Source organism: Neofelis nebulosa, chromosome 17 (genome assembly GCF_028018385.1).
Source record: "Neofelis nebulosa isolate mNeoNeb1 chromosome 17, mNeoNeb1.pri, whole genome shotgun sequence".
NCBI classification, from domain to species: Eukaryota; Metazoa; Chordata; class Mammalia; order Carnivora; family Felidae; genus Neofelis; species Neofelis nebulosa.
Window position 1 is genome coordinate 17058089 of NC_080798.1, and position 25281 is coordinate 17083369.

At 37.9% G+C, this 25281-nt stretch overlaps 2 protein-coding genes across 10 annotated transcripts in view; both read right to left on the reverse strand.

The window, feature by feature from the left end:
* The window catches only part of LOC131500314 (zinc finger protein 571), a 130518-nt gene extending 116188 nt beyond the window's left edge, over positions 1-14330 (reverse strand). The window contains exon 1 of the mRNA XM_058709383.1: positions 14312-14330. The gene's annotated coding sequence lies outside the window, so the exon portion shown is untranslated. The remainder of the gene's footprint in view (positions 1-14311) is intronic.
* ZFP30 (ZFP30 zinc finger protein) lies at positions 97-24790 on the reverse strand. 9 transcript variants are annotated; one of them, XM_058709428.1, is made up of 8 exons: positions 24651-24790; positions 24326-24465; positions 24049-24120; positions 21793-21891; positions 17702-17787; positions 15393-15519; positions 14312-14410; positions 97-7480 (listed from the first exon to the last, which is right to left on the reverse strand). In XM_058709428.1, exons 5-8 carry the CDS (start codon positions 17708-17710, stop codon positions 6111-6113), a joined length of 1605 nt encoding a protein of 534 aa, XP_058565411.1. In that variant the 5' UTR covers positions 17711-17787; positions 21793-21891; positions 24049-24120; positions 24326-24465; positions 24651-24790; the 3' UTR covers positions 97-6110. The 9 variants fall into 9 exon arrangements, with proteins under 9 accessions (XP_058565411.1, XP_058565415.1, XP_058565410.1 ...); XM_058709432.1 differs by lacking the exon at positions 21793-21891 and having other exon boundaries at positions 14312-14407; XM_058709427.1 differs by lacking the exon at positions 21793-21891.
* Between the last annotated feature and the right edge of the window lie 491 nt (positions 24791-25281).

Consider the following 25281-nt stretch of genomic DNA (forward strand, 5'->3'; position numbering starts at 1 on the left):
AACTGGTTCTAAAAGTGATGGCTTTGAAAAAATTAAGTAAAATAGTAATACCTGAAATACCAAAAATAAGTTTTAAAAAATACTGAAAGTTTCAAGAAAAATTTAAAAAATAGTTTACATACATAAGAATAAGAAATACATTAACGTTATACTTTCACAGATTATACTCATGTAGGAAGACAATGGAGTAAATCATCAAATTCAGAGAGAAAAACAATTTGTACCAATTTCCAGACTGTGCCAAACTCTCATTTAAGCATCAATGAAATAAATTGGCATTTAAGAAACCTCTGAATGTATTCCTGGAAGCTATAATCCAAAAAAAAGACAAAATAACCAAACAACAGAAATAAGGTGACAAGGTTGCAATCTTCATACAAAAATCAATAGCCTTCTTATATATCAGTAATGATCAATTAGATACTGTAACAGAACATTTCCAGTCATGAAATCAACAAAATGTATAATGCATCTATGATTGAACCAAGCAAGGAATTTGTAAGCTCTTTATCTAAAAGTGTAACGACTAGGGGCGCCTGGGTGGCTCAGTTGGTTAAGTGTCCGACTCTGGCTCAGGTCGTGATCTCACAGTTCCTGAGTTTGAGCCCCACATCAGGCTCTGTGCTGACAGCTCTATGCTGACAGAGTTAAATTAGTTTTAATGCATGGAAGATCTAATATTGTAAAAATTTCAATTTTTATTTTCCTCTTTAAGTACCCTGTCTGAATAGGATACAGTATAACACCTTGCAGCTTAACAGATTTTCTTTGGTAGAAAGGAAAACAGAAGTGATCTTGATTTTTTTTCATTATGTTTCTGTATATTTTCTCAATTTTTATAGAAAGTTATTTATAAAGAGCAAAGGTAAAAATGTTTAGAAGGATACAATACTAATATATATTAAAGGACATTAAAACAGCAACAATAAAAAAATTATAATGGATATTCTATGCCATTTTCCTGTCTCTGCAATGCTATATTTACATATATATAAATATATATTATACATATACACACACACACACGTATTTCAGAAGCAGACAACAGGACACAATGATAAGGGAAGAAATTATTCAATAAATAATAGAGTGTAAAAATTGAAAAATTTTCCAGCCTGTTAATTATTCCCCTTCACAAGTCAGGATGATATAAAAATTACATGCCAAGCACCAGTCTATCATCAAATTAGTAGTAACTGATGAGAAGTAATGCCAGGAGGAATACTATGACAGTGGATAAGGCATTCTCTAAGTCCATGGATGGTAGTTTTATCAGAAGCTTGGCATGCAGGGAAAGTAAATCCATATCCAGAGTTAAGTTTCTAGTCCAGTAAGGTCAAAACGCTGTCTCTTCTATGATGGAAGTGATCGAAGGTAACCAACCTGCTTCCAGTAGCTAGCTGAACACCTGAAGGAATAGTGTTATGTTGGGGGGCTCAGTATTGTCTCTGCTTCTGGCAGATTGAGCACTCAGCAATGGTCATAGCCAAGTCAGCTATGATGAGTGGAAGTCCGTGTTGCTGATCACATGCATTACCTCCATCCCTGCCACCATGGCCACTTTGTTCATGGGTCCATTGGGTAACAAGGGTGGCTGGGGAAAGAAACTATTAGCCACAGAATGGGCCATCCTGTCCACTTGATTATTAAAATCCTCCTTTGCTGAGGTCACTCATTTATATGGGACACAGGTATCTTCAATTTTTTTGCCCTAACTCAGAGAGGTCTACCCACCTACCTCTCCCCCAGATTTCATTGTCCAAATTTCCAATCATGTTCCTTCCACTACAGTGCCACACACTTAGTATCCATTTCCACACTTGTTCCCTGGATTTCTAAGTTAGAAAACTCAGGTTGTTCTTTTGGACTGTAGCACCCCTCCTCATGGGTCACACTTTGCACTGCACTTTTAGGAGCCTGCTGGGACAGAGTCTAGTGATAGGTCTAGAAACAAAAGGGGGTGGTTGTGGGGGTTTCTGAGAAGTAGCATTGTCTTGCATGGCCACTACCTCAAGGGAGGTCATTAGTTTCCTCAAGCAACGCATAGTTAATTCCATCAGATGGAAATGGAAAGGCTGATGTCACTGTGGGTGGGGATGACACTGCCACTAGGGATGGAAAGGCCACCTCTGCTGATGAGGCTGCTTCTACTGGGAAGAAGACTCAGAATATAGGAGCTCAATGTCACAGCTACGTCAGAGCCTTCCCACTTGTCCCCATACCATCTTACAGGATCCCATTCTTTCCCAATCAATACTCTCACTTTAACACTACTTAACTATTCAGCTGAGACTTTCCCAAATCTCATGTGAAAAATTCCATTGTTAAGTAATTTCTCTCTACTTGGCATTTTTTTGTAATCAGCCAGGAGCCAAGCCACACCTTCAACTTCATTATTGTTTACAAGTTCTACTTTCCACAAAACACTAGAATGGAATGCAATTTCACCAAGTTCTTTGTCACTTTATAAAAAGAACTGCCTTCCTCCAGTTTCCAATATGTTCCTCACTTCCACCTGAGACTTCATCTGTACTGCCTTTACCATTCATTTCTATGAACATTCTGTCGATAATGTATTCTCTAAGGTTGAAGTTTTCTCTTCAGCTCTTTTCTGAGATATCACCAAAATCACCATTAATGTCTCTATTTTTTGCATGCATCTAAAAACTCTTCCAGCTTTTACCTATTATTCAATTCCAAAGCCACTTCTACATTTTTAGCTATTTGTTACATTAGCACCCCACTTCTGGTACCAATATCTGTCTCATTCATTTCAGTCTGCTATAACACAGTACAATAGATGGGGTGGTTTATAAACAACAGCAATTTATTTCTCACAATCCTTGAGGCTGAAGTCTGACATCAGTGTGCCAGCACAGTTAGTTTCTGGCAAGAACTGTCTTCCAGAATAAAGACTGCCATTTTCTTGTATCCTCAGATGGCACAAAAATGTAAGAGAGCTCTCTGGGATCCCTTTTACAAGGGGACTAATCTCAATCAGGAGGGATCCACCATTGTAACTTAATTTCCTCCAAAAGGCTCCACTTCCTAATGTCATTATATTGGGGGTTAGGATGTGAACACATGAATTTCAAGGCCCAAATGGCTTCACTGGAGAATCCTACCAAACATCTGAAGAATAATTAACAATTCAACACTATCTCTACCAGAAATGGAAAGGAAGCAATTCTGTGAAACTCATTTTGTGAGGCCATAATCACCTTAATAGCAAAATGAGGCAAAGACAGTAGAATGCAAGAAAACTACAAACTAGTATTCCTCATGAATATAGATACAAAGATCCTAAAAAAAAAAAATCCTCAAAATATTAGCACATCATAGCAATCTCAGCAAATCCAGCAATGTATTTATGTACTGCATACAAAATGTACACTACAAACAAATGGAGCTTATTCCAGTGATGTAAGTCTTGATCGATATTTGAAAATTCATAAATGTAATCCATCATAACATAGCAAAAGAGAAAAATCACATTTTACTCCTATCAATTGCTGCATATTTCAAATAAATTTCAAGGAAACATAGAGGGTTCCATGGCAGTGTTTCCAGAGAGCAAAGGGTTTTCAAAGTTATAATGGGCCTGGGGTGGGGGTGGGAATCAAATATATAGTGCTGTCCTGAAAATATAGCCTCCAAATAATGATGAACCCAACTTTTATCTTTCCTGTGAAATACTAGGGCTTCTAACAATTTCAAACTCATTTTTCTACAGCAGCCTCATAGGGAACCTAATAGAGAAGAGCCTGTTGATTCTTTGAGTGAACCCTAATAAAATTCATAGAAAATACAGTTTTTAGGGGTGCCTGGGTGGCTCAGTTGAAGATTGACACCACATCTTGATTTCAGCTCAGGTCATGATCTTAGTGTTGAGATGGAGCCTGGTGATGGTCTCCATGCTGATAGCACAGAGCGTGCTTGTTATTCTCTCTCCTTCTCTCTCTGCCCATCCCCTGCTTGTGTGCATGCTCTCAAAATAATAATTTTTTAAAATTAAAAAAAAAAAGAAAATACGTTTTTTAAGACAATGGTACTACTTGAAGCACTGCAAGCTTGAACCTAATGGGACAGAAATAGTACAAAGTGAAAGGGCCTTGGGATCCCAAGACATCTACAGGCTAAAAACAGTCTGAGAAAACTATTCAGCTATAAACACGGGCTACCTTCCATGAAGGGGAGGAAAACAAAGGATGATTCAGGGTAGAACCAAGACCTTAGCATGCAAACATGCCACTTGGAAGCAGAAAGACACTTAAATTGGGTTCTGAATATCCCACTGAATATCACAGCAGAGAAACACTGTGAGAAACAATATACATTACATTCTTTTAAAAACTAAATCTTCAAAACCTCATGTGTATTTTATACCTAACACCATTTTAATTTGAACTAGCCACAATTCAAGTGCTCAATTTTGAGCGCTCAACATGTTGCTGGCAACTATCTTATTTGACAATGAAGGTCTAGTCCATTAATTTCCACATTTAGTTGTAGTAACTGCTTTTTAAACTCATTCTTTAAACATATGAAGTACTGTGGGACAGGCATGGTAACAGAGGTAGTAATAGGTGAACTAGATAAAATTTGGATCTTCCATCTGTATTTCCCAAATACAGTATAGCATATTTAATATCCCAATGTGCAGAACTTTGACAACACCCAGAAATTTTGATATGCAGTCATTTAAAAAAATCATTTACTTCAACTTGGTTAAAATTCCAGAGCTAATTTTATCTTTAAAATAATATTATGGAAAAATTCAAATACATAAAAGAAAATAGCAAGAACAAAATAAACAAAAACTATGTACTCAAGACTTATCTTACCATCACTTTAACAAGCTTATCCTTTTCTTTTGCATGAGCACTTTTTTTTAAAAAAATTTTTTAACATTTATTTATTATTGAGAGACAGAGCATGAGCAGAGGAGGAGCAGAGAGAGAGGGAGACACAGAATCCAAAGCAGGCTCCAGGCTCCGAGCTGTCAGCCAAGAGCCCGACATGGGGCTCAAACTCACAAACTGTGAGATCGTGACCTGAGCCAAAGTCAGTTGCTCAACCGACTGAGCCACCCAGGTGCCCCGCATGAGCACTTTTAAAAAGTTCCAGACATCATACCATCTTATGTGTATAAACTTATCTCTAACATTTTTATATAACTACGATGCTACCTAACAAAAACATAATTTCTTAGTATTATCTGTCAATATTCCCATTTCCCCAACTGTCATAAAAATGTCCTTTTTACATATTTGTTCAACTTGTGATCTAGTTCACTGCATTTGATTGATATACATTTTTTCAGACTCTTAATATTTAAGAGTTCCACCTCCCTTTTTTCAATGCTATTTTATTGAATTTGAAGGCAGGTCATTTCTCTCGTGGAATTACCCACATTTTAAATTTGTTTCATTGCTTCTTCTTGTGTCATGTTCTTCTGTTCTGTGATTCTTCCCTAAACTGGGAGTTAGATCTTGATGCTTAGATTCAGTTCAATATTTTTTGGCAACATGTGTATGTCTTACTGTAACTTATTAGGGGGCACAAAATGTTTTGTCCTATTTTGAGATTAAAATTGATCAGTGGGTATCTACTTGTCTTAACCTCCACTGAGAATTGTGCCTAGATCCATTATTTCATTATGTGCTGCAAAATTCTCTAATAAAGAACTTTAGCTCATCAACTTCTAGTTACTCTAAAATACAGTTCAACAGGAAATGCAGGCTAAATGATTTTCCTTTCAATTATCAGTTTTTGGAATGAGATAGTGCCCTAGCAACCTTCATAGATATATTATACAGATGGGAAAAATAGAGGCGATGATAGGTAAGATTAAAAGCTCTTCTATATTCACTCCTTTAAAAAAGAGTTTCTTTCTAGAACACATTTCCCAAAGTTTAACATAGTTTTTAATGATGAGAAAAGGCTTCTAAAAATTCATGAAATTTATCCTTTCCTTCAAAGAAAACCTAACTATTTAGGTTAGCTGTAAGCACGAAGCAAAAGGGATTCCTATATTCAAAAACTTTTCCCCTAGAATTTATTTTCTAATGCCCCTTAACACAAAATTCACAGTGGAAGGCTTTCCTAAATTATTTAGTTACATTATGAATTCGCTGATGGTAAGTAAGATGTGAATGTTGTCTAAATGCCTTTTTACATTCCTTACATTTGTATGGTTTTTCACCAGAATGAATTCTCTGATGTTGAATAAGTGATGAATGAAGTCTAAAGGCCTTTCCACATTCCTTACAGTCATAGGGTTTCTCACCAGTATGAATACTCTGATGTTGAGTAAGTTGTGATAGCAGTCTAAAAGTCTTCTCACATTCCTTACATTTATAAGGTTTCTCACCAAAATGAATACTCTGATGTTGGGTAAGTTGTGAGAACAGTCTAAAGGTCTTCCCACATTCCTTACAATCATAGGGTTTCTCTCCAATATGAATACCCTGATGTGAAATAAGTTCTGAGTAACGACGGAAGAACTTCCGACATTCCTTACATTCGTAAGGTTTCTCACCAGTATGAATTCTCTGATGGAGAGTGAGATGATAGCCACGACTAAAAGTCTTTCCACATTCTTTACAATCATAGGGTTTCTCACCAGTATGAATTCTCTGATGGAGAGTGAGTTGTTGCCGCACCCTGAAGGCCTTTCCACATTCCTTACATTCATAGGGTTTTTCACCAGTATGAAGTTTGTGATGTACTCTAAGGCCTGTACTACACAAAAAAGCCTGCCCACAGTCCTTACATTCATAACACTTCTCAGCAATATTAAGTCTCTGATGTCGTGTAAGGTGTGCATACTGTCTAAAGGTCTTCCCACATTCCTTACATTCATAGGGTTTCTCACCAGTATGAATCCTTTGATGAAGATTAAGTTGTCCTCTTACTCTAAACGCCTTCCCACATTCCTTACATTCATAGGGCTTCTCACCAATATGAGTTCTCTGATGTACTCGAAGATCTGCACCACATGTAAAGATCTTTCCACATTTTTTACATTCAAGGAGTTTGTCAGAAGTATGAATTCTCTGATGTCGACTAAGGTGGGCACACTGTCTAAAGGCTTTTCCACATTCTTTACATTCATAGGGTTTTTCGCCAGTGTGAATTCTCTGATGGAAAGTAAGTTGTTGGCGTACTCTAAAGGCCTTCCCGCAATCCCCACATTCATAGGGTTTCTCTCTATTATGGATACTCTGATACAGAGTAAGAGAAGTGAGTTTTCTGTAAGTGGGCATTTTTTCAGAGGTGGTTTTTTTCACTTGCCGGAAATATCCCTCTTGAAGGTGTTCTTGTCCCTCGAACTTCTCATATTTATAATCTTTTCTGATAAAGGAGTTTTCAAGGCCACAACTTCTAATTCTTCCCATTATCTCCCACTGAGATAAATTCATTTCACAAATATCCTTTTCTTGAAATAACTTTTTAGTGTCATATCTGGATTCTAAATCTGAAAGAAAACAAGATAAATACATGCTATCTTCTTATTCTAGAAAAAGCAAACAAGCATATAAAAAAACTTTATAATAGAAAATAAAGCTCAATTTCAAGTAAACGAGCTAAAAACCTCATCAAAGTTTGAGAATCTTTAAATTTTTTAATGATTACTCTTTTTAATTAGAATAATGCACAAACATCTTACCATGAATAACATGGCCTTTGTTTATCATATCATCTCAAGCCACTGCCTGCTTTGCTCCCTATATTCCTATCCCGCTAGCCTCCTTTCAGCTCCTAGAATATGTCATAATCTTTCCATTTCTTAGAGCTTTTCACTGACAATTTAAATTCATAGGAATTTCAACTTGCATTTTCTACATAGTTGGGTTCCTTTCATCCTTTAGATACCATGTTAAAAATCAGACCCATTCTGGGCACCTGGGTGGCTCAGTCGGTTAGGCAGCCGACTTCAGCTCAGGTCATGATCTCACGGTCCGTGAGTTTGAGCCCCACATTGGACTCTGTGCTGACAGCTCAGAGCCTGGAGCCTGCTTCTGTTTCTGTGTCTCCCTCTCTCTCTGCCCCTCCCCCATTTGTGCTCTGTCTCTCTCTGCCTTTCAAAAATGAATAAATGTTAAAAAAAAAAAATCAGACCCATGCTGACTTCATCTAATTTATATACTTTATTTTTTATCCCAGTAACTTGTTCCATGTTTCTTAACACTTTTTTGATTTTGTTGTTACATATTAATTACTTTTCCCATTTTTAAATTCTCTTTATTTTCTTACCTTAAACCTTCCCAAGGGCAGAAGCAACCTTTCATTTATCATTGAATAACAAACTCATAGCATATAGTAACTACTAATTATGAAATCTCATAATTGGTTAACAGTTATTGCATATGTTCCCTTGCCTCTAATCTTATACCTTATTACAGATTAAATATTTTTTATTACTTCCTATAGAGATAGGAAACAAAAGCACATCTATCTCAGTCAAATATATAAATGAAAAATGGTGATGTCTTCACATCTGATCATCTTCCCAATTGTCTACTTTCACTTAGGTATCTCCACTACATCTGATTTTCTACCTTGCATAGTCATGAGTAAACTTTGCCTGTTTTCACAAGGTAACAAGAAGCTCATCTTTATTTCAGTTTATATATCTACACACATCTATGTTACAAACAGCCTGTTTAGTTCCTTCATGCCCTTCCCTATACTCTCCCCAGAGTCCTCAAAGCCAATGCCATTTAGATTCTACCTAGAGAGTATTTTCATGATTTTTCAGGCATAAGAACAGTTTTATACCATACTAGCATGCTAATAAAATTCTGAGCAAAGAGATGTTTTTCTCAAATGTGTATTTCCTCAAAAAAATTCCAATTAAGAGTTCACTACTTTTCAAAATGAAAATGGTATTTTTAAAAACTGAGAATACAGGAACACTAGTTTTAATATGCCCAAACTGGAAAGAATCCATCAGAATGGCTATGCAAATTAAAACATACTGAAACAACACAATACTGTATACCAAGGAGAATGAATAATATACAAGTACATGCAACAACATGGATCAATCTCACAAACATAATGGTGAGTAAAAAAGCCAGACATAAAAGAACATATACTGTATGGTTCCATTTTATAAGTTTCAAAAAAAGTAAAATTAATCTGTGGAGTTGCTAACAGTCAGGATAGTGGTTAATTTCAGTGGGGAGGAATGACTCGAAGGAGTTAGGAGGGAGCCGCTACTTCTCTCTCTCTCTCTTTTTTTTCTTTGAGTTTTTTATTTATTTAAGAACTCTCTCCACAGAATGTGGGGCTCAAACTCAGGACCTTGAGATCAAGAGTCACATGCTCTTCCAACTGAGCCAGCCAGGCACCCCAGGAGGGAGCTTCTAATATCCCAGCAAATCTCTATTTTGCTGCCGGTCAGATGGGTGTGATCACTTCGTGAAAATTCAGTAAGCTGTTTCCTTATGATTTCTGGATTTTTTTTTTTTTTGTATACATTTATGTTTCAGTAACTTTGCTTAGAAAAGGATTACTGAAAACATTAAAAAGTAACAATGATTTAAATAGTGTAGATAAAATATAAGCAGAGACAGGTAAATGATCATAGAAAATATCACTATGGGGGCACCTAGGTGGCTTAGTAGGTTAAGCGTCTGACTTTGGTTCAGGTAATGATCTCACAGTTCATGAGTCTGAGCCCTGCGTCAGGCTCTGTGCTGACAGCTCAGAGCCTGGAGTCTGCTTTGGGTTTTGTGTCTCCCTCTCTCTCTGCCCCTCCCCCACACGTACTCTGTCTCTCTCTAAAAAATAAATAAAACATAAAATTAAAAAATATATATATCACTATGAAATCTGTGTGTCTTCCTCCCTCCCTCTCCCCTTAGTTCCTTCCATTCTCCCACTTTCCCTCTTCCCCTTCTCTCTGTCTCCATCTCCCTACCCCAAAAAAGCAATAAAAAATTATGGCAACTTTGTAAGAATCTTTAGGAAAAAGTCAATTTAAGTCTTCATTAAGATAAATAAGATATAAATGACATATTAAATGACTAGTAATTAGCTAAATAACAGTAGTAAATACGTAGGAGGCTATAAAGGTATGACAAACGTTATAAATGGTAATTTCAAAGGATTTACTTATAAATTTAAAAAGTAAAAACCAGCAATGGAAAAGGAAACTCATAAAAAAATTTAAAAACAGGAAAGTCATAGTTAAAATAAAAGTAAGCCAAAATATTTGTAAGAAAATGAGAAAGTGTTCACAGCATAAATGCTCACACAAATTGACATAAGAAACATTAAACAATGGAATGGAAAAATAGAATAAAGGAGATGAGCAGACAGTACACAAAATATATATAAATATACACAAACTTAAGACAAAATTTCCATATTCTCGCACACACACACACACCACAAAGTAGAACAAGTTATAAAATTTATCCTATAGAGGTGCCTGGCTGGCTCAGTTGTTGGAGCATGCAACACTTATCTCAGGGTTGTAAGTTCAAGCCCCACATTAGGTATAGAGATTACTTAATAAAATCTAAAACACACACACACACACACACACACACACACACACACACACATCCTATAAATTTAAAGGTTTTCATTAAAAAAAAAATTTCTTGGGGCGCCTGGGTGGCGCAGTCGGTTAAGCGTCCGACTTCAGCCAGGTCACGATCTCGCAGTCCGTGAGTTCGAGCCCCGCGTCATGCTCTGGGCTGATGGCTCGGAGCCTGGAGCCTGTTTCCGATTCTGTGTCTCCCTCTCTCTCTGCCCCTCCCCCGTTCATGCTCTGTCTCTCTCTGTCCCAAAAAAAAAAAAATAAAAAAAATAAAAAAAATAAAATTTCTGAAAGTGGATATAGTGAACCTGAGACTCTCATATATGCCCCCACCCGTTATAAGACATGCCAGATTAAGACCCTGGCATGTTGAAAATTCTCACCTAGGAGACTACTCTATAGTATGAACACTGAACTATAATCTTATGATTTCTGTAAACAAAAAGTCAGCCATATTTGTTTATGCCAGTTCTTATCCTTGCAAGCTACTAAGACAATCATTTCTATAAAAACAAAGCTAAATATTTTAGGTTCTTGTTCTACTTTAAACTGAAACTAGAAATAATAGCCTATGTAATATATATATGATCTATACAAGAAAAAATTGGCTGGACCTACAATGAAACCAAAGGCCAAACTAAACATCCAAAGACTGGCCTATGGTAAGGAATTTTAATGTTTTGATTTTTAAGATATATGTAAAATATTTAACTATTTAAAATTAATAAACCAAACACTACTTTGGATTCTACTGAATCAAGAACTTTAGGAAACAATGCTAATAGGAAAACACAGTGTTAGCCCATCTTAGATCAATATGAAAGGAGAAATGTTCTTTCCTTTTGCAGGGTATCAGCTTAAATTAAAAAGAAAACGAAGATCATGTTACCTGGTCACAGAATTAATTTGTTTTCTGAGGTATGATGTCTTTCATTACCTTTCTTTGTTGTTACTGATACAAGATAATATGGAATACAGAATATTTATGACAGAGGCAGTATTGGTTATATTAACACCAGGGTTAATGTATCAAGAAGTCTGTAAATATTAAAACCCTATGACCACAGAATTGTACTTCTGAGAATCAATACTTACTAAATACTAAATAATCCATACTGAATCCTAATAAAATACTAAATAATCCTCACATTCTGCTGATAATCCTACTGCTTACTTAAACAAGGAATCAGAAGCAACTGAAAGAAAAATACGTATTCTCCCCTTCACATTATTCAACCAATCTGTGTCCGTATCATTGTCATAAGCATGGGTTTTCTTCATAAATTGGCTCCTATTCTTTCCCATCTACTGAAGGCCATTCCGTACAATATTATCGATCTTTCTACTCCATCAATTTTCATTTCTTTGAAATCATTCCCTTCAACATTTAATATGTTCTAATACCTCATATCGTAGAAGACATTTCCTGTATCCTATGTGTCTACTTTTATGGCAGAATTCCTTCAAAAAGTTGTATATATTTTTAACACGGTCTCATCTCTCATTTTCTTTTTATTTCCCAAAAACTTTAAAAGATTACCACAGAGCACCTTTAACATACACAAAAGTAGAATAGTTTAATAAATGTCTACACATCTATGACCCAGCCTGAACAACCATCAACCCCTGACCAACCCAGGCCAATGCACACCCCAATCCACTCTTCTCATATTATTTGACACAAATACCATATATTCATTTTTTCTACTTACAGGATTTATCTCTAATAATACCATTATCCAAATCTAAAAAAATGGACACTAACTCTTTAAGAATATCAAAAATGAGTGTTCATACTTACAACTGTCTCAAAGATAAAATTTTAAGTAATTTAAAAATAGTAAATTTATTCCCCCAAGAAGTCCATAGAATACAACTGGTTAACAGGTCTTTTACATGTCTTTTAATCTATAGGTTGGTTCTCCTGCAATCTTTCAATTTCCCTTGTAATTTATTTGTTGAAGAAACGGTTTTGACCCCATAGTGTTTCCCATTTCTTAATTTTGCGGACTACATTCCTAAGGGGCAGTAGAACATGTTCCTCTATCTTCTTCCCATAAATTGGTAGTTGGCTTTAGAAACTTGATCAGACTTAGGACCAATTTTATTGGCAAAGTTACTTCATAGGTGATATTGTATCCTTTCATTAGAAGAAGTATGTCTGATTTTCTCTATTTCTGTGACATTATCAGTATTGATGTTCAATGCCTAGATTCAGTTGTTCATTATGGGTTCCAAAATGGTAATACTCTAATTCTGTCATCTTTCATTTATTCACTGAATACTTTTAAGAAAAACATCCATCTAATACCTATTGGTACAGTTCTTATAAAGAATGCAAAATACTTCTTTTCCTTTATATTTATATTTTCTAATAAGTTAAATCTCTAGTAGTTTCCAATGGTGAACAATTTACTATTAGTAACACTAAGAATGTATGGAATTAAGCATATTTTATGTATTATAACATATTGCAGTTATGTGTATAGTCAAATAGTTCCATCTTTGACCAGCTAGAGCCTCTTCAAACTGCTTCCTGTTCTCTGACCACCCTATTTTTTTTTTTTTAATTTTTTTTTCAACGTTTTTTATTTATTTTTGGGACAGAGAGAGACAGAGCATGAACGGGGGAGGGGCAGAGAGAGAGGGAGACACAGAATCGGAAACAGGCTCCAGGCTCCGAGCCATCAGCCCAGAGCCTGACGCAGGGCTCGAACTCACGGACCGCGAGATCGTGACCGGCTGAAGTCGGACGCTTAACCGACTGCGCCACCCAGGCGCCCCTCTGACCACCCTATTTAAAGTTACCCAACTCACCCATCATAATTCTCCATATTCTTACCCTACCTACTTTTCTTTTTTTTTAATATGAAATTTATTGTCAAATTGGTTTCCATACAACACCCAGTGCTCATCCCAACAGGTGCCCTCCTCAATACCCATCACCCACCCTCCCCTCCCTCCCACCCCCCATCAACCCTCAGATTGTTCTCAGTTTTTAAGTGTCTCTTATGGTTTGGCTCCCTCTCTAACTTTTTTTTTTTTTCCCTTCCCCTCCCCCATGGTCTTCTGTTAAGTTTCTCAGGATCCACATAAGGTACTTTTCTTCATAATACTTAATCACTTATGATATTTGGTAACCCATGTGTTTGTTTATTGTATGACTTCCCTACTACAATGTAAACTTTATGAAAAGAGCAATGAAGAAATACATATACAAAAAATGGATTGGAAACAAAAAGATTAGATCCAAAGTACAGGTAAAATGGTTGTCATTACAGGGGTACCTGCGTGGCTCATTCCATTAAGCACCTAACTCTTGATACCAGCTCAGGTCGTCATGTCACATTCGTGAGGTGGAACCCACCATGCTCAGGGCTAAGCATGGAGCCTGCTTGGGATTTTCACTCTCCCTGTCTCTCTGCCCCTCCCCTACCCATGCTCTCTCCCTTTCCCACTCTCTCAAAATAAATAAATAAACATTTAAAAATTTTTCCTTATTTAAAAAAAAGGTTGTCATTATGGAAGAAAGCTTTCCCCCACTGAAATGACAGGGAAATAGAAGTGAAGAAACAAGTAGCAAGCCATAGTACAGATGAAATTTCCTTGGTGGCTCATGCTGAGATCTAAGTTTTCTTCCCGGGTTTCAGGTCTTTTCTTCATTACCAGTATCTATGGTGTGCGTTTCCTTCCCAACCAGTAGGCCATGCCATGCCATAACCATGTATCTCTGCCTGATTAGCACTTACTCACCTAGGCTCCTTCTTCTTCTCTCATCCCTCACAACCATCCAGGGTTCTTTCCCTTGCTCTAGTAGAGTAATCACATCTGGCTTAGAAATGGTATACCCTGCTTGAAAAAAACATAAGGGTATGTAATAAAGAATTTACTTGATCAAGCCTGCAGAATGAAATCGAGTAATGGGATTGAAAAAAACATTCATAATAGTGTTACTTCAGGATCACAAGGAATAACAAGAACAGAAGTAGGAACATTGTCTTATTTAAACTCATACAAACTCTGTCTCTTAGGAGGAAGGAATGATTTTTTTTTTTTTAAAGAAGAAATAATGATTTGAGAACACTGGTTTTCAAATCCTGGCTCTGCTACCTGGGTCACTATGGCCTTATTTTTCTGTTGTAAAAAGGAAATACTGTATCTAGCCAAAGGACTGTTGTGAGGTTTGATTTAATAAATGTAAAGTGTTTGGATGAGTATTTAGTACACAGTACACGCTATGCATACTTATTAGGGACTTTTATTAGATATTTTTGCTATTTTTTGTTCTTCTGCTAAGAGGAAAATAATTAGTTTCTTGCCAGGATATTCATCCAATATCAAATGCAAAATTCATGTATTTTAAACTTTTACGCATAAATCACTTAAAAGGTAATACGTCTGTTGTGGTAAATTCAATGGTCCACTTGAGTTTTAATAAACTGTTGATTCAACCCAGCAACACATATGTTGTATAAGCTTTTTAAATAGATATGCGGAGCCAGATACCTCTGGTCTTCCTACTCACATTCAGGTGAAGTAACAGATAATAGACCATTTATAGCAATAAGAAACCAGATTTCTTTGGTAACTGGTTTTTCTATAAGTGTCTCAGAATTTATATCTAGCTGTCATTAAAGAGAAGTAATTACGGAGAAGGCAAAGAAAGACATAAAGGTCACTAAATTATCGGGGAAGCTGAAGGAGCTATTTAAATGCTTAATGGCTGCAGGTGCCTATTCCTAAATACAAAGAAAATATTCAGCTAGCTTCCAGAAAGACAGTCGTGAAATTCAGTCCTATGAATTTCTAAATTATATGACACAGATAAGCTTACCCACTGACACCAAGTTGTTATAGTTCTCTAATATCACATCTCTGTACAAATTCCTCTGATATGAGTTCAGGCATTCCCACTCTTCCTGAGAAAAGTCTACAGCCACATCTCTGAACATCACCAAATGCTGAAATGACAAACCCATGTATTATTTCTAAAATTATTTATTACTGTAAAGGGCCAATATTTTAAGCTTTGCATGCCACATATGGTCTGTTCCATATCCTTTCCCTTTCCCTTCTTTTTTTAAACAATTCCTTCAAAACATAATTAGCTCAAAGGCTGTATGAAAACAGGACAAAGGGGGCACATGGGTGGCTCAGTCGGTTAAGTCGGTCCGACTTTGGCTCAGGTCATGATCCTGTGGTTCATGTGTTTGAGCCCTGCATTAGGCTTTGTGCTGACAGTTCAGAGCCTGGAGACTGCTTCAGATTCTGTGTCTCCCTCCCCTCTGCCCTTCCCCTACTCATGCTCAAAAATAAACATTAAAGAAATTTAAAAAAATTTTTAAAAATAAAAATAAAAACAGGCCAAGGGACGAATCTGGCTCATGAGCTGTAGTTTGCCAACCACTGCTAGAGACAAAACTTCCTGTGGGAAGGGAGATACTTCCCTTAATTAAGCACTGTGGGATACTTAATTTTATTTACTTCTAGATACGTTCACATAAATTAATCAGAATTTCACAATTAACTGGAATAGTGATCATAAAAACACTGCTTGCAATGGGCTTAAATGGGCCTAAAAAAATTCTCAATAAATGTGTTTCATTCTAACTCCTTTTCCTTTAAGGATTAGAAAAAAAATTGATGGATTTTTTTCCCTTCCTTTAAGGATTAGAAAAAAAATTGATGGATTTTTTTCCCTTCCAAATGAACCATAAAATTTCTATTTTTAAAAAGTAGAGTTTGGGGGTGCCTGAGTGGCTCAGTCGCTTGAGTGTCTGACTCTTGATTTCGACTCAAGTCAAGATTCCAGGGTCGTAGAATAGAGCCCGTGTTGAGCCCTGCTTTGAGCTCTGCTCAGCATGGAGCCTGCTTAAGATTCTCTCTCTCTCTCTCTCTCTCTCTCTCTCTCTCTCTCTCCCCTCTGCCCTTCTCCCCCACTTCTCTTTCTCTCTCAAAAACATAAAAAAATAAATTTAAAAAGTAGAGTTTGTATAAAACTAAAAAATTTCTTCCAGACCTCTCTTCATCATTGTATCATTAGCATTTTTTCTGTTATAACAAATACTTTACTGAATATTTATAATTTACTAAACAATAGTCCATTTGTGTTAGACTTAGTAATGATTATATTCATGTTTCTATACTTTTAAATATATTAAGTCATATTTAAAATTTAAGTTATACAAAATCTCTGAAGCTGCAATGTCCAGTATTCTAACTTAGACACATGTAGTTATTGAGCACTTAAATTGTGGCTAGTCCAAATTTAGATGTGCTATAATTATGAAATACATACCTGATATTAAAGACTTAGAAAGAAAAAAATGTAAAATATAATTTCCATACTGATTACACTTTAAATGATAACATTTTGACTATATATACTGAATAAAACATTAACTGTACATGTTACTTTTTACTTTTTTTAATGAGACTACTAAAAAGTTCAAGATGACATAAGTGCCTTGCATATTATTCTATACTCTTTATGAGATGATATGCTGCCTAGTGCACTTAAGGCACTAATTCTTTGGGGTGCCTGGGTGGCTCAGTCAGCTGAGTGTCTAACTCTTGGTTTCAGCTGAAGTTATGATCCCAGGGTTGTGGGATCGAGCCCCACATCAGGCTCCACTCTGAGCATAGAACCTGCTTAAGATTCTCTCTTTCTCCCTCTGTCCTTATCCCCAACTAGTGTGCACTCTCTCTTTGTATATCTCTAAAAATTTTAAAACGACATTAATTCTATACTTTTAATATGTGACTACTAGAAAATTTTAAATTACATGGGTAACTCATATTATAATTCCTTTAGATGGAGCTGCTCTACAGTGATCTCCAGTACTGAGTCGCAGATCAAACAATTTCCTCTATGGACTTCACTTCTATTTTATCTCTGCTCTAGGCAAAGACTGAACATTTAGGAGATGCTGAATAATTTGGTCAATATACACATGGACATGGATGGAGAAGAGAGAGGCACACAGAAGGGGCCTGGGCTGCCTGATTCCATCCCTTGCTAGAATGGAAGACTAGGAAGAAGTTGTTGGGTGGGGCCCTATTAAGAAGTTTCAGGATATCTAATGAGAATGTTCATATAACCTGAAAAAAATTACCGTACTTTAAATAGAAACACCAACTTACATGAGCCATGATTTTAGAGTTGCAAGAACTGGTTAGTTTTCCTCAAAGGTCACTTGCTGGAGAAGCTGAGTCCATAGAAGCTAGAGCTGGGGGAAGAAGGTGAAGCCATAAGAACAAAATTGCCTCAGAGCTCCCAAATTTTAAAAAGTCATACTACTACTCCCTTCCTACAACCCTCTCCCCCCAGCAACACACAGACAAGTTATAAGAGGTAGTATGTAGTTTAAACAAACAGATGTCCTCAAATCCACAGGAAAATCAGTTGCACAAGGACAGACACAGAGCAGAGACTCTTTTGCATGGAAGCACATATTCATATACTTTAGCAGGAGTGTTTCCAGTTAGTCTTCTGCCCCAGGGAGGCTGATCTGGACCTGAGAATGGATTGTCTAGGCCTGTCCTGAGCAGATCCATTTCCCTCCATTCCCACCTTCCCAGCCAAGAAGTGGTTATATCATCTAACCCAGAACTTCTTTCTAAGACTCAGGAATGTGGCTGGGGTCCCTAAACCTAAACATAGAAAATACTATGGACAAGAATTTCCTAAACTTTGCTAGACACTGGAATTACCTGCAGGTCTTTAAAATATACTGATGCCTGGCTCACATCTCTCATTTTTATTTAATTAGTACAGAGTGTGACCTGGGAATCAGGATTTTTAAATTCCCCTCAGATTTTATAAAATTTCTGCCAGGTTATCATAATGAGCAACAAAGTTTGGTAATCAAACTTTGTGTGCATCACATTCCCCTGGAGGGCTTATTAAAACACAGTTTGCAGGGCCTCACTCTTAGAGTTTGGAATTTAGTAGGTGTTTAGGGTTGGGCTTAAGAATTTGCAGTTCTAACAAGTTCCCAAGTGATACTTGATGTTGCTCGTCCAAATGTCACAATTTGAGAAAAACTTGCATAGCCCATGCTAGCGGTCTTTATCCTGACAAAACTATACTTGCACACTGGGATCCCTTCCCAGGGGGAGGATGAACTACCATTCGCAGGCCCTCAGAGCTCACCAGTCACTACATATCTGTTCAGAATCATCAATACTGGGGCGCCTGGGTGGCTCAGTCGGTTAAGCGGCCGACTTCGGCTCAGGTCATGATCTCGCGGTCCGTGAGTTCGAGCCCCGCGTCAGGCTCTGTGCTGACAGCTCAGAGCCTGGAGCCTGTTTCAGATTCTGTGTCTCCCTCTCTCTGACCCTCCCCCGTTCATGCTCTGTCTCTCTCTGTCTCAAAAATAAATAAACGTTAAAAATTAAAAAAAAAAAAACAAAAAAAAAAAAAACCAGAATCATCAATACTACCTGCATGATCTCATTTATCAACCCATCTCTCTTGGAACCCAGGCTGGGGAAAAGTGAACTTGTGAAACCTGACCATGGCTAATTCTCTAGAAAGTAGAAATAACTCATTTGTTAAAACTAATAACTAAGGAAATCCATATTAAAGGAATTGGACTAGATTTGAAAAATTGATAATACTACTTATTACTAAAGTTGTGGGGAAATGGACACTTAAGGTATGATGTAGAATGATGTATGGGAAGTGTTTATAATGGGACCAAAAAAGCTGGAAAGAACCTAAATATCTTTTAGCAGGTTGAATGAATTATTGTGCATTCACACAATGGCACTAAAAACCCATGAAAAATGAGGGTGCCGGGTTAGCTCAGTGAAGAGTGTGCAACTCTTGATCTCAGGGTCATGAGTTCAAGCCCCATGTTGGGTGTAGAAATTACTAAAAAAATAAGTAAACTTTAAAAAAGTAAAATAAATTTTAATTTAAAAAATACTAAAAATGAAGGTAAAATTCTTATTTGATATAATGGAAAGATGGTAACTACAAATTGCTGGTAGAAGGTAGGTTAGGAAATAGTTTTATAGTATAATTGTATATTTGGCAGGAAAACTACTTACATAAACATACATGTATATGATGAGGGAGCATAAGGCAAGCTAATACCTCACAAACCCTCCCCTCCCCCCCCCCCAGGGGGATATGTGTGATATTCCTCAGACCCTTCTGGCTGCCCAAGAACAAAGGAAAGGGAAGAAAACAAATGGTTAACTGATAGAGATCACAGTCATGCAGGACATGAGTCTCCATCAGTTTACGTATGTCTTAGTAAATGACGACAAAAAAAAAAAAAAAAAAAAAAGGGCAATTTTATCAATAACCCAATCTCCAGAAACCTATAGACTCAGTTTCCTGGAGCCCTAACATCACCTTCCTCTCCATAGTGATGTGGGGGACAAAGGCCAAGAAAGAAATGGCAGGTAAAATTAAATTTTATGGTCTACTTCATACTGTAAAGAATCCTTCAGAAATTCAGCCAAACAATTCACAGAGTGTCACCTATATCCCACTTGGTAAAAAGTGTTCCTGTCTCTGAAATGACCATGAAGTGAAAAGTTGGGTAAGTAATAGCACATAGAAAGCCTGTTGAAAGAATTGCTCGGGCAGTTTGAACATTACTACCCAATAACTGATTTCTTAAATAATTTATAAAACATTCATAAAATGGAATACTAAAGTAATCATTAAATGCTAAGTTTTAGAAAACAGTTAAGGAATAGAAAGTATTTTCAAGATACACTGAAAGAAAAAAAATCAGTTTACAAAACAATATATAATATGATTAGTTATTTTATTTATTTATTTAATTTTTATTATTTTTTAACATTTATTTATTTTTGAGAGACAGAGCACCAGGTGGGGAGGGGCAGAGAGAGAGGGAGACATAGAATTGAAAGCAGGCTCCAGGCTCTGAGCTGTTAGCACAGGGCCTGACATGGCTCCAACTCGGGAACCATGAGATCATGACTTGAGCCAAAGTCGGACGCTTAACCAACTGAGTAACCCAAGCGCCCCAATATGATTAGTTATTTTAAATCATCAATATGAAACAGATACCAATAGATGGGGGAAAAAAATCTCTATCTTTCAATTCTGACATTTTATTTTAAATTTTTTTTTTCAACGTTTTTTATTTATTTTTGGGACAGAGAGAGACAGAGCATGAACGGGGGAGGGGCAGAGAGAGAGGGAGACACAGAATCGGAAACAGGCTCCAGGCTCCGAGCCATCAGCCCAGAGCCTGACGCGGGGCTCGAACTCACGGACCGCGAGATCGTGACCTGGCTGAAGTCGGACGCTTAACCGACTGCGCCATCCAGGCGCCCCTCAATTCTGACATTTTAAAATTAATTTTAATTAAGTCTCTCAATTTAATTTCCATTTCTATCTTAAGAATTGTAATTGCTTGGAAGATTTCTCAAACAAGAAGGGGACTACTGGGATTTTACCTTTCCCCATAGATCCATGATTCAAAAATCCATGAGGACACTGAATGTCTCTTTTAAACTAAGAACTAGAGGGGGACTCCTGGGTGGCTCAGTCGGTTAAGGGCCCAACTCTTAGTTTTGGTTCAGGTCATGATCTCACAGTTTGTGAGACCAAGTTCCACAACAGGGCTCTGTGCTGACAGCAGGGAGCCTGCATGGGATTCTCCCTCTCCCTCTCTCTCTGCCCCTCCCTCACTAGCACTGTGTCTGTCTCTCTCAAAATAAATAAATAAACTTTAAAAAATTAAACTAAGAACTAGAGGTCTTGATTTCTTTTAAATTTTTAATTAGGGTTATACCATTATTCAGAAATAAAATCGTACACAAAAATACATGCTTGTAGAAATATTTTGGGAAAATATGCTCTAAATATTAATAGTGATTATTTCTGGATGTTGGGACCATGGATAATTTTATTTCACAAGCCTGCATTAATTCCATCAGAAATATCGTTTTAAAAAGCTATTCTCATTGGAGCGCCTGGGTGGCTCAGTGGGTTAAGTGTCTGACTCTTGATTTTGGCTCAGGTCATGATCTCATGGTTTGTTTGGGGTTCTGCATTGACAGCACAAAGCCTCCTTTCTCCTCCTCCCTCTCTCTGCCCCTCCCCTACTCATGCGCTCTCTCTCTCTCTTTCTCTCTCACACACACACAAAGTATTTTTCAAAGCTAAAAATAAATAAATAAAAATTTATAAAAAGCTATTCTCACTAAAAATAATTTTTTAATGATTTGGGAGAATGGGATACCTTATAGTCATTAAGAAAACTGTGATTAGGGGTGTCTGGCTGGCTCAGTCCACAGAGTGAGTGACTCTTGATCTCGGGGCTGTGGGTTCCAACCTTACACTAGATATAGAGATTACTTAGAAAAATAAAATGTTTTTAAAAATTTGTGATTAAATTGGCCTATGTAAGTGGTAAAAACAGGGAAATGAGAGAGAGAGAGAATCCCAAGCAGGCTCTACACTGTCAGTCCAGAGCCCAATGAGGGGCTAGAACCCATGAACCATGAGCCTCCGCGCTACCAATTCTTGAATATTGTATTTCGTCAACACCTGAGAACCTTCTGTGAAGGATCACAATGCTTTTCCAAACTAAAGACAGGGGAAAAAATGCTTATTTCATAGCATCTGCTCAAATATTTGAGCTTAACTCTACTGGGCTCCAGTTAATACACTAGTTATTAAACCCTTGTAATGTATCTTATAAATTGTTATCTTAGTGTTCAAGATACATATATAACTTAATTTCTTAAAGATTTTTATTCAGAATAAATACTTCTTAATGTTACATTATATACATATATATTTTTCTAATGACTAAGTTACTAATAAATAGAATTTTTAGTATCGTATAACATCGCATCACATGGATGGAGTGTGAGTTACTTAACCATTTCCATATTGCTGGATGCTACTTTTATAAAAGATTATAACAAAAGTCATTCCCAGTTATCCCAAACTTCGATTCTACACTAAGAATCAACCTTGTTGGGTCTTATACAACTTTGATTAGTATCATGAAATGACAGACTTCCTCCCCACCAAATTACCAACAAGTATATACAACAATCCTGTACATAATCTTAGATTTTTGTTGGCCTGAAAACCCATAAACACAGTCCAAAGACTTCATGTTAAGAACTCCTCTTTTGGTCCATTTGAATATGTGATTCATTTTCCTGCTAGCAAGCATCCATCCTAATTAAGCTCACATTTTCATTACTCTTGGGAATACAGAAAACTGATAGAGAATGACTAACAATCATCATTTAATACCAATAGGTAATATTAGTTAAGCAGTCTTCTAATGTGCAGGGTACTCCTCTAAGAGCTTTACAGGTACTAATTCAGGTAATCTTCAAAACCACTCTGCGACATAAATACTATTATAATTCTGATTTAATGGATGAAGAAACTGAGACACAGAAATATTGCTCAAACTCCCTCAGATTTAAGTGGTGGGCAGGATTCAAATTCTCTCAACCTAGGTTCAAAATCCTTTTATTTTTTATATATTTTTAATGTTTATTTATTTTGAGAGAGGCAGAGAGCCAGCAGGGGAGGGGCAGAGAGAGAGACAAAGAATCCAAAGCAGGCTCTAGACTCTTGAGGTGTCAGCACACAGCCCGCCACTGGGCTGGAACTCTCTGACCGCGAGATCATGACCTGAGCCGAAGTCCCATGCTTAACCGACTGAGCCACCCAGGCGCACCCCTAGCTTCAAAATTCTTAAATACCTTATACACCTCAGTCTATCCAATAACATGCCCTAAATAAACTTATGCTACAAACTCTCAGTCATAAGTAAACTCTGAAGACCTAATGTACAACATGGTTACTATAAATAATGATAATGTATTATAGGCTTGAAATTTGCCACAAGAGTAGATCTTAAGTATTCTCTCACCACTCATCATAGTTATTTACACAAAAGTAACTATGGGAGGTGATGGATGTTAGTCTGACGGTGGTAATCATTCCATTCCACAATGTATACATATACTGAAACATGCATATATTTATGCGTTAAACATATACCATTTTGTATTTGTCAAAAATAAGCAAAATAAACTCATGCTACCAAATCTCTACCACATCTGGCAAGAGTTACCAAAAATCTCCAATGGCGGAGTCTCTTGGAAAAAAATTCCCACCCCTACCCTGGAATCAATCATTGAAGATATCTAAACAAACCCTGAACTACTCCTTAACAAATCACAGTCGAAAACAAAGCATGAACTTTCACTTCCAAAAGGGGCATTTCCAAAATCAGAATATATAGCATATGTTTAAACTAAACGTAGAACTGTATTAGACGGGCACTAAGAAGTGTTATCTATTAATTAGGTCCTCTGCCATTAACTAGGTAGGGAAATCTTAAAGCACAAATCAATGAATAGATCATTCTTAAGCAGCACATAACAAGGGAAGAAAATTTAAAAAGCCCAGTGTCCATAAAATCAAATCATTTCACGGAAACAAAGAATCAGCACAAACTCACACAGAACCTGCCTTTTAGAGGCGCGGCAGCGATTCGTTTCACTTCAAAGGCCTTCTCTGGAGACTGGCAGGGCTAGGGAAGCAAAGTGTTCATTACACCCCAGGCTTTTCTTAGTCCGTCAAAACCCACCCGCTCTGCCCCTTGCCCCTCGCCCCTCGCTAATCGCCACAGGCATGCACAAACAGAAACCAGAGGCAAACGAGGAAAGGTTTGCGGTCACCCGAGTCCGGGTTCGCAGCTCTGGGTACCCAATAGCTTGGTCGTCGCTACTGCTCACCGCCTGGGACGGCCCACTGCGTCTTCTTCGGTCCAAGGGGTCGTTCCGTCCCCACAGGCCAGCCCTGAATCTGGTTCCAGCGCTCTGCAGGGTACCTTTATTCTGGGGCTCCACCTCCGACTTCCCTCTTACAGCCAGGCCTGGGTGGTAGAGAAGACCGAGGTGAGTAGGACCGCAGGGTCTCGCATTGCAGAACAGGCCGCGCCCACATACCCGGCCCAGCGGCGCTACTGGCGCACGAATTTAAACCCAAGCCGTCCGTGTCTCTAACTGCAAGCCCTCACTCGGGAAGAATCGCACAGTGGCCCGAGGCCCCAGGACCCACCCCGGGTCGGGTCTGCGGAATCTAGCCCTTCAGAAAAGCAGTCCGCGCACTCCGGCCGCCACTGGCTCTGAGGAGCGCCCAGCCCTCAAGTCTGCTGTGTCGGGCTTCTAGAGTGTCTATCTCGGCACGAGTGCGCAAGCGCGCAGGGGGCGGGGGAAGGGCCTCGGCTCTTCAGAAGGGCTCGCGGGGGGAAATGGGGCCAGTTTACCGCGGCTGGCCTTCTGCAGGGCCAGGACTCCTCAGGCCCGTAATGGTGACTCTGTGAGTGATCGGTGCTACCGAGGGTAATCCGAGCCTGCTCCCCTTTTGGAACAGTAGTCCAAAAATCACAAAAGCTACGTATTCTGGCTTTCCTCTTTCGGCTCTCGGCTCCGCCCTCGGTTTGAGCCGCGAGCACCGCACCGCCCTCAAGAGGAGCGTGGAGGCTCCGGGGAGTTGCAGTTTCCGTTCCGAGGACGCAGGCGCTGGGGTGGGGTGGGGGGCGAACCCTGTCCTTTACTGAGGTCAGGGAGCCTCTTGGAGCCACAATCGCTGGAGGGTAGGGGAAGGGAAAAGGGTGCAGGTAAGAAAGGTTGGAGCCAGGAGCCCGGCTTGGGCCTGGGTATCCAGATCTCTAGGCTCGTAACGGGGA